The sequence below is a fragment of the Enoplosus armatus genome, chromosome 2 (genome assembly GCF_043641665.1).
Source record: "Enoplosus armatus isolate fEnoArm2 chromosome 2, fEnoArm2.hap1, whole genome shotgun sequence".
Taxonomy (NCBI): domain Eukaryota; kingdom Metazoa; phylum Chordata; class Actinopteri; order Centrarchiformes; family Enoplosidae; genus Enoplosus; species Enoplosus armatus.
Genome location: NC_092181.1, coordinates 21,145,472 through 21,155,736, shown reverse-complemented (window position 1 = coordinate 21,155,736; position 10,265 = coordinate 21,145,472). Strand labels below are relative to the sequence as shown.

General features: G+C 40.2%; 1 protein-coding gene across 1 annotated transcript; it reads left to right on the top strand.

Annotated features, from left to right (window-relative positions):
- Positions 1–565: 565 nt before the first annotated feature.
- tapt1b (transmembrane anterior posterior transformation 1b) lies at positions 566–9,499 on the top strand. The gene is made up of 14 exons (XM_070920188.1): positions 566–743; positions 2,397–2,527; positions 2,638–2,756; positions 3,415–3,577; positions 3,679–3,814; positions 4,040–4,137; positions 4,229–4,298; positions 4,479–4,559; positions 4,801–4,910; positions 6,485–6,544; positions 7,322–7,390; positions 7,498–7,574; positions 7,712–7,884; positions 8,803–9,499. Exons 1-14 carry the CDS (start codon positions 566–568, stop codon positions 9,054–9,056), a joined length of 1,719 nt encoding a protein of 572 aa, XP_070776289.1. The 3' UTR covers positions 9,057–9,499.
- The last annotated feature ends 766 nt before the right edge of the window (positions 9,500–10,265 follow it).

The following is a 10,265-nucleotide window of genomic DNA, read 5'->3' as shown; positions in this document are numbered from 1 at the left end:
CATGTTGGATCATTGCATTTACGTTGTTCTTTAGTGATGCATATTACTACAAACAAACAAATTGCCACACAGCGAAAGGAATTATGAGAGTTATGAAAACACTAATTCTAAAGGACTAATTGTACATTTTATCTGAAGTTTTAGAAAGATCAAGAGAGATATTTAAGTTTCAGCATACAACTAAGGAAGTTTGTTTGAATAATGTCATTATCAGGTGTGTCTTGCTTTTTTAAACTTCATTATTATTGTATTTTTGTCATTTGATATATTGTAGTTGAAAAATTATTGTATTCATTTTAAATCTTATTCTGATATGTAATTCCTTTTATTCAAGCTGTGGTGTCTGATTGTTGTACATTTTGTCAACAAAGATTTTTGAAGGGGGAAAAAGGCAATCAATCAGCCGTTAATAATTTAATAAATCAACTAAACAAAGTGTGAAATGTACTCACGGGGCTTTTGGCGACATCTGCTGGTGACTCATTGAAACTCAAATAAGGCGTGATGACATCAGAGCGTGTGACGCAGTTGTCTCCCAGGCAGCAGATGAGACCGTTTGGCGAAGATGGCGGACTCGCTGTCGACAGGTCTGGGAGAGGAGAGAGAGAAAGAGAAGGAAGACAGTGAGAGGGACAGAAAGGCTACCAAGACAGAGAAGAACAAGGAGAAAGACGGAGTCACGGAGACGTTGAGGTTCAACGATAAAAATGGCGGCAGTAAAGGCAAGAAACGCAACCTGTCAGGTGAGGGCTAGCCTCGTTATTACAGCCACAGACCCCAGTTTGACAGCGCTAGCTAGCTGCTGAAGTCATTGTTTTTTATTTACTAGCAAACCAGTTTTTGGTTAAATAACTGCGTTACTCCACTGGATATGTGTTTATCTGTTGTAGTAACGTTGCCCGAGTACGCAGTTGCAATTTTAATCAGTTAAGTCTGTGCAGCTTTAGGCGCTGCTCCGAGTTTCCCACTTGGTATCAGGGTGTAACGAGCTTTATCACCACAGCTAATGTTTGTTACACTGAGCTAAATTAAAGTAACAATAGGTGGCTAATTTATGTTATATGCATCCAAATTATAACTGGTATTACGAGTCTCGACTGTAAGTAAGACAGCACTGCTGCGTGTAGTCATGCAGGAGTCAATAGGCCAGTTTGGTTCTCTGTCAAAGTAAGACGTGCTGCTTCTTTGCACAGGCGCATTCAGAAGTGCTGCTAAGTGGGTACATACTGTATACGGCCAAAGGACTCCCACGTCCACATACTTTTGTGTACTTTTGGACAGGGGAGTTTTCGTGGTTATATTCAAGTGTCCCAGTAAGCCATGACGGTGTGACAGTGCACAATACCAGGACCCTGAAACCGAAGCGGCTAAATGGAATTCAGCCATCATTACTTTGCTACTGTGCATATTGATAGGTTGACTTTTATTTCTCTACTATAAACTTCAGAAAATGCTGAATTCTACACTTTCCATTGATAGATTTGACCCTTCTTGCCTGGTGAACTCCTACATCTACAACTCCACAGCCCCATTGTATAGTGCATGCTTGAAAGTGTAGAATTCAAGCCCAACCTGAGATAACCCAGATCTAAAACTAGACTAATAAATTGACTCTGACATATAAAACTGGTGCAGTGCCCCTTTATGGGACATCCTAATTCTGCAGGATACATTCATATTTCAGACAATAGTGTGCTTCCAACTTTGTGGCAACAGTTTGTGCACAAAGGAAAGTCCATAAAGAAATGGTTTTCCCTTTTTCGTATGGAAGACCTTGCACAGAGCCCTAACCTCAACCCCATCCAACACCTTTGCGATGAGCTTCAACCCCAACTGTTCTCGACCTCACTAATGCTCTTGTGACTGAATGGGAGCAAATCCCTGCAGCCGGGCTCTAACATTGGTCGGAAAACTTTCCCAGAACAGTGGATGCTGTTACTGCAGCAGCAGATGGTTTGGGAATGAGATGTGCAACAGTCACATATGGGTGTAAGGTTCAGTTTGTCTACAGATGTTTGGTGTTATAGTGAAGGTATTTCTTATCTTAATGTAAAATTAAAAATCCATTTAGTTTGTTATGAGCTAAGGACTCTCCTTTGTTTGCTGTGAAAATGTAGGCGAATACTGTTAACCTGTGAATGAAGTCATCAAAGCTTTCTACTGTAGGATGGTAGTTATTTTTATCACTAAGGTGTGTGTCAGAAAAAGGGAGAGACATTTTTGGCAGGTGTATTTCTCACTCCGTCACCTAGAGATTAGCTAGGTGATGGTGACAAGCTCAAAGCAAAGCAGGCTGATCTTGTTCATGGGAAAAGGGAGAAGATGGTCAGTTTAGGCAAAAGGCTTTAAGGTCAATGTGTGTTCAATGCTTTGTCTCTGTCCTTTTCTGGCTCTAGACCTGTCTCTGGTCAGATTCATAACGACTGAGCTCACCAGAGGCTACTTCCTGGAACACAATGAGGCCAAATACACCGAGCGCAGAGAGAGGGTCTACACCTGCCTCCGCATCCCCAAGGAGCTCGAGAAGGTAAACCCATAAACAACACAAACAAACACTGTGGAAAATGTTTTAAAAGTCACAAATAAATAAATGAATATTCTCCCTCTCTGTGTCTTTCTCTCATTCTTTCTCTTCAGTTGATGACGTTTGGCTTCTTCCTCTGTCTGGATGCCTTTCTCTATGTGTTCACCCTGCTGCCCCTCAGGGTGATTCTGGCCCTTTTACGTCTCATCACATTGCCTTGCTGTGGCCTCAGGTAAAGTTTACACTTAGGTATTAGGGATTGAAGGTTTGAAAAACGACAAACGATTAAGAGATTATCACAAAAGTTGCAGATTAATTTTCTGTTGATCGATTTATCAACTGAATATTATAGCTCTTAAGGAAAGTACCCTCCCTCTGAATGTTTTTGTACATCTGTACAAACAAGTGCTGAACTGATTAATCGATTAATTGCTTGTTGATCAATAGAAAATGAATCTGGTTTTCACCTTCTCAGATTTGAACATTTGCTCCTTTTCTCTATTTTGCTTACACAGTTTGTTGGATAAAACAAGCTATTTGAAGATGCCACATTGTGCTCTGTACATCTGTTTATTGGTTTGTTAATTTAAAAGAATACTCGAAAAATTTATTAAAGTTATAAGAAAGTAATCGTTCGTTGCAACCTGGGTCTAAACTGACGAAGACATACAGATTTGGTAAATACCTTCAAATGTCCACATTTGTAAATAGAAACAATCAGTGCAACATTGTTCTTAACCTCTAGAGGGCAGTAGAACTCTCTTTGACTTTGTTCAGACTCAACAGATTATTATAACCTTGTCTGTAGCTCTGTCTGCTTCTTTCTCTTCTGTGAACACTTCTGCCATGTGTAATTTATGTATGTTTGTGTGTATGTGTTTGTGTTTTAGTGGCTCCCGCTTGCTTCAGCCAGCCCAGGTGTGTGATGTGCTGAAAGGCTTCATTATGGTGCTCTGTTACTCTATGATGAGCTACGTGGATTACTCCATGATGTACCACCTGATCAGGGGACAGTCTGTCATCAAACTATACATCATATACAACATGTTAGAGGTATAATACTTCCTAATGTTTATAACTCTGATTGTACTGTACAGTTAGCCACCCACTCATTCGCTCTCTTGCCTCCTCTCATCCTTCCCCTGTTGCGTCAGGTGGCGGATCGCCTGTTCTCATCATTTGGCCAGGACATCCTGGACGCTCTGTACTGGACAGCAACAGAACCCAAGGAGAAGAAGAGAGCGCACATAGGCGTGATTCCTCACTTCTTCATGGCTGTGCTCTACGTCTGTATCCTCACTGAGAACTGAGACCTGTGATTTTTGTTGCCAGTCTGTATCTTGCTGCTGCTGAGCGCCTCTGTGTATGAGTTGACAAAATCATTAGTTGCAAGCTTACACAGCTTTTCTTCAGACTAGTGCATATCAGTGGGCGTACATCAGAATGAACACACAGCATGATATTCTTTACTGCAGTCCTCAGTATATTTCTTTTCCTCAGCACGTTTGTTTGTAGTTCTTCATGCCATCCTCATCATGGTTCAGGCCACCACTCTCAACGTAGCCTTCAATTCCCACAACAAGTCCCTGCTCACCATCATGATGTCAAACAACGTGAGTATAATGCACACAGATGCATTTAACTCAATTAAAAGTGCATGCAACATAAGCTCAACCATTATATTTTGTTTTGTTTTTTTTGCAGTTTGTGGAGATCAAAGGAAGTGTGTTCAAGAAGTTTGAAAAGAACAACCTTTTCCAGATGTCAAACAGTGGTAAGTGGTGAACGATACCAATACAGCCAAATATGTGCCACAAAATCAGCGTTCTGTGGACATTTTGTAACTTGGCCTTTGAACTTGGTGATTTAGCACAAGGTAAATTTATGGAATCGAGCTCAGCCGCAGTGAGTACAAAGTAGGTTAATCCAGGATTGATTTGTTTGTTTCCCACAGACATAAAAGAGAGGTTCACCAACTACATCCTCCTGCTCATCGTCTGTCTGAGAAACATGGAGCAGTTCTCCTGGAACCCAGGTAACTAACGCAGTGCTGCACAGAGAACGTAACGTTACAGAAATGTACACAGTTGGTTGATATACTGTATATTTATATTTATATATATATATATGAGAAGTTACATCACACTGCTCCTCACAGGTAAACCCTTGGGTCTTCTTAGTGTGGCCCCTCAATGAACTGTCTCTGACTTTTATAACTAATATTATACTGACTGAATACTATATTGACTCTAAGTTTTTGATGTGTTTGTTTTTAGACCACTTGTGGGTGCTGTTTCCCGATGTTGTCATGGTGATAGCCTCAGAGGTTGCTGTGGATGTTGTCAAGCATGCCTTCATCACCAAATTCAATGACATCAGTGCTGATGTGAGTCCTCCTTGCATACACTACTTTCACAGTTCATCTATCAGGTCATGGTGTGACAGCTAAGGGAGCAATGTTATTAGTTCTAAAGACAGTCTGCGTCCGCCACAAAAAGCAGATTTAAATTTGATAAAATAATCTAATTCCAGGTCTGCTGACTAGCTTTTTCCAGCTCTTTAAACTGCATCTTACCGTCCTCATCTGCAGATGGAGTTTGCTCAGTTAATGGGCTTTTTTGCTCCTTTTTCTCCTTTTTTTTAATTTACAGGCTTTTAGCGGAGTCACTACATACATACACATGTATTATCATGCCATGTATTGTCATTTTCAAAAATAAGTTGGGATATTTAGAAATGCCATCAGTTTGCACATGAATTGTACTTAATACAGGTTTTATGGAAAAAAAAAGAAAAGAAAATAGTTTGAAACAACATGAAGTATAATGTCGCCATGGCCGAATTAGCTATTAACAGTTCCTCTTCACAGTGTACTCATGAATGTACAGACGGGTATCACTGGATTACTTCGATACTGAATAAAACTTAAGAACACGACGCTTCAAGGCACGTTCTGGAGTTCTAAGGACTGTCTTATTTTCTTTGATTTCTAATCAGAGTCATGGAAGTTTATTTGTGATGGACATCGGAGATAATGATATCCTTAGAAAGTATAAGTCACGGTAGATCTAAAAATATGTGTATCATGTCTGCGTGTTCAGACTTTGACTCTGAGTTATAACTCAGTGGGATCAGTGGCAGGGGCGTTATAGCTAGTAGTGATGCCTAATAATGACACTGATCAGTTTTGGATGTGTTTGCTTGAAACTGAGCAAACTCCATCCAGTGACGACGACAGTCAGATGCAGTTGAAAGCTCAGGAAAAAGCTAGTAAGTGGACCTTGAGTTGAGATCATCTTGTTCATCTACTTTTTCAAAGGTGAATGAATCGTTTGGCTCAACTTGATTGCTTTCCCTTTTTCTCAATATTCTGTCCTGCTCCACTGACTTACACTAGATGTTTTTTGTGTTTTTCTCTTTCTCACTGTCACACACACACACACACTCACACCAGATACACTGTAGTATCTGAGGGAAACTGTCAGTCAGCTGAGACATTTTCTCTTTGTTCCCTCATGATTTTGTTGGCTTCCCTCTTGTGTTCTCTCCCTCTTTGATTTCCTTCAAGGAGTTGTAACTTTGATTATGTAACCGAAACCAACTCTGCAGAAAGGGATTAACCCCTTTATCTCCAGACTGTCAAACCTAATCACTCAAACCTCACTCACGCGTAGTTAGCGTTCAAGCACTTGTGTGTCCGTGCTTGTGCACATTTAATCCATGTAGTGCGCATTTTCACTTTTTACACTAAAAATTTGGCTCATCTCCAGCCACTACCCGTACTGTACCTTCACTTTACATTAACACACAACAGCAAATAGCAAACAGATAAACTAACTATGAGGCTCCAACAGGCAGCTTTAGTTTTGGAAAGTTAACATTTATTATCTATCATCATTATAACTCAGATACCCCCTGCTCATTCCATCTTTGTCAGTAACTGTATATTTGTTTTTCCAGGTGTACGGGGAATACAGAGCCAGCCTTGCATTTGACCTTGTCAGCAGTCGACAGAAAAATGTGAGTGAAATAAGTTCAAATATCAGCTGTTATGCATGCAGGGATGCGGGAAAGTGATTCATACTTGTCTTATACACTGTATTTAGTCATAATAATGTTTTTAAATGTAGGTTTGAAATACTGTATATTGTGATTCTTACATAATCCCACTCTGGTGCGGCACTGTGAAAGACACAAAAGTATATCATGTTTTACTAGGGGTGGGTATTATGGATAAAATCTTATTTATCAATCAGTATATATCATGAATACAATTGAATTTTCTAGAAATGTAATTGTTTTTTATGGTGGCAGAGCTCAATGCACTGCAACATAAGAAAATGGACAAAACACTTGTGCTTTTGTTTTTTATGTTTTATTAAGTTGCACTATGTTGAGCTCTTTCTCTTGCTATAGATGAAATATCTAGATGGGAATGTGTCTGTCTGTTTAATCTCAGTTAATTAAATATCTGAAAATCAAGGTAGTTTTTTACATTATAGCAAAGATCCTGCTGCATTACCCACAGCCAAATACAAGCAGAGATACTAAAGGAATAATCACTGCAGAATATAAACTGTAGGGCTCTGATGGAAGACAAATATATATTGTCTCACTGTATATATGGATATACTGCCCACTCCAACTTTGAGCTGGATCTTCTCCATTATGTTATTGTGTATTCTGCCAATGCTTTTCCATTGTTAACCACAACATTTGTGTGTTTTTGTTGATGACTGAATGCAAAACAGAGACTGATATTTGAAATATAGAGGAATGTGTTAAATGTGTCTCCAGGCTTACACAGACTACAGTGATTCCGTATCCAGAAGAATGGGCTTCATTCCCCTTCCTTTAGCTCTGCTGGTCAGTCACTTTTTATGAGGATATCCATTGATATTGATATTGAGTGTGTTCTAAAGTTGACTGGAAATACGCTTTACATCTGATGGTGTGTTTGTTTTTCTTTTCAGTTGATCAGAGTTGTGACCAGCTCAGTGAAGATCCAGGGTTCGCTCTCCTTCATGTGTGTGCTGCTGTTTTATCTGGGGTGATTGTCAAGTTGTCTTTTCACAGTTTTGAACACACATTTGCATTTATAGTTATTAGTTCTGTGTTTCTTATCATTTGTATGTAGTTTTTACCCCTTTTCACATTTCCACATGTTTTGTGTGTGTTTGTGAGCAGGATGATCACTCTGAAGGTGCTCAACAGTATCGTTCTGTTGGGTACGTCTTGTGTGTTCGTCAAAGAGGCCAACATGGAAGAAAAGCTCTTCGACCCTCCACCCTCTGCTGTCTCCAGCCGTGTAAACTCCAGAGCTCACCGCACCAAACACGTTCACATTGCACCACAGCAAGGTAGCAATCAGCTTATCCCTCTATTCCTAAATTTCTAAATAGACCTTTCGGTAAGCCCCGCCCTCCTTAATAACTGTAATTTAATAAGAATGAAAACAGAGGCAGATTTGCCACTTTCTAAATTTCTAAACAATGGATCCTTGATTTCAGACAGAAGTAGGCAAAAGCAAACTTGCCGGCAATTTTCAATTTTGCCAACTGAAATGACAACTGTGACTGGCAGATTTTATTTGCTGTAGTCGGCTTCCTAATTAAGCTAAGTTTAGCTCCATGAGTTGGTTGAAAACGCCATCTCTGAATGACCTTTTAATGTTTACAACTAACGCGTTTTAAAACGAGAACAAACACACATGACATCATGCTAAAAGACTGAGGCTAATGCTGCATGTCCCCGGAAAAGTGCCATGAAGAAGATATGACTTGGACTTTTTTTTTTTTTTTTTTTTATTAATCCCACAGCGGGGAAATTTACAATAAAGAAACAGCATTGTTCTTGTATAGTATTTAATTGTAGAGCTAGTTAGTCCTAGTGTTAAATGGGAAGAACGATCAGACTGATCTTGTTTGGCTGCTTAGCTTACTTTCAAACAGTATGTTACTACTAATAATGGAGCTTCTTTTAACCTGTAACGCCACAAACTAATTTGATTAGTTAAAAGTGTGCCTCTTAGCCTTGGAAGAAGTGCTTGCTTACTACACTCCAAACTATATAAAGGCTGAGTATCACTCTCACTACAGCTGCATGCACGCCACTACAACATGCAGACAAATTCAAAGCTCATCAGACTTGCCGTGCCTAGTTGCAGTTGTGATTGGTCAATTGCTCTTTGGTGGAGGGGTTCAGTGAACTGTCAGTTGTATTACGAATGTATGTTCCTCTGCTGTTTATAGTAAACTCAACCACTCTTTCTCAAATAGAACCCACAACCGACAAAGGAGGAATATCGCTGGCATCAGACAATCCTCAGGCCGCCAACATAGCAGAGAGCTCCACCCCCACGCTCCCTAAGAGTGATTCGGACACATTCCTGACTACGCCAGACGGAGAGGACGATGACAAAATCATCAACACCAACACGGGACTGGAAGGGGACGCACTTGAACCCAGAACGCCCAAGAAAGATTTGCTGGAAATAGACCGTTTCACCATCTGTGGGAACCGAATAGACTGAAAGCCATATAAAACAACCAGTCAGTGTCCTGGCAAAACAGCAAGGTTCAGGGATCAGACACAGGTCACGGAGCATGCTCAGACCACATTTTTGTGCACCTGACCCCAGGAGTATTTATTTATTTATTACTGACAAAACCAGCCAAGGCATAAAGCTGTTACTACAAGCATCATTGGCCGCTGCAGATGTTTCCATCTGGTCCAGTCGGTGCCCCCGTGAACCAGGTAGACTCTTGAGGATGGGTCTTGGTTGTCACGGCAACCTGCGGACATGCTTGCTGATGGTGCCGATTGTGGGAAAACTGGCGTGCTCAGCTGGAGCAGAGCGCGAAGAGAGAAACAAAATCTGCATATGTGAAATTGTCCAACGTGGGTCGTTGTGTGTTCATAGGAACATGACAGCTGGACTGTGCGAGTACGTGTTCAAAAGCACAATCAAATGTACAGCGCAGAGTTGTTTTTAGAAAGAACAAAACTTGTCAATTTTTGTACTTTTTTTTTTATTTCAAAAGTCTGAAAAATTCTAATATTTGAAATGAAGTTTTTATGAAGAATCTCAGATCTTTTTTCTAAACTCGGCCGTGTTTAACTGCAGGACTAAGACTCACAAACACATTAACGCATTGTTGAAATCTCAAAGGCGCTCTGCAGACACACACATTTAAAAGGATCTTGTTTAAATTGAGTTACTGTGATGAGCCCAGATGTCCATAGCTGTTAGACATGGCAGCAGTGACACTAAGTACAGTCCTGCAGTAGTGCGATGTCTCCAGTCGACATCCTCATGGCTTGGTCGCAGCGGTCACTTTACCTTTTAGACACAGATAAAAGTTTGGAGGTTTTAGTATTGTGCAATTTGTGTTGATATTGTTTAAAGCACTGAGGTAAGATGGTGCCTGTTTGTCAAGACACCAGTATTTATTTTGACGTGGATGCTAAGCCCGACAGGTTTGGAGGATATTTCATGTTTTAAGTGGCTTATTTTTTTCGATATGCTTCATGTGTACCGTCATCATTCCAGCATGTAGCCTACAGATAATCATGTGTTGGTGTAACACCGCTGTGTTCTTGGTCTCATTTTAAATTCATGGTGTGTGACTCTGGCATCAACTTAAGATGTTTTCCAATTCTTTACAATTATTTTGACAGTGATTAAGATTACATGTAGTGTTCAAGGTGAATCACCTCTAAATAACGAAGGAGGATCATA

Excerpts from the sequence above, each read along its gene's own strand:
- tapt1b (XM_070920188.1), top strand. The coding sequence starts at position 566 with ATGGCGGACTCGCTGTCGACAGGTCTGGGAGAGGAGAGAGAGAAAGAG. Across the intron at positions 2,757-3,414 it reads TTGCCTTGCTGTGGCCTCAG|TGGCTCCCGCTTGCTTCAGC; the intron begins GTAAAGTTTACA and ends TTTGTGTTTTAG. Across the intron at positions 4,299-4,478 it reads TTTCCAGATGTCAAACAGTG|ACATAAAAGAGAGGTTCACC; the intron begins GTAAGTGGTGAA and ends TGTTTCCCACAG.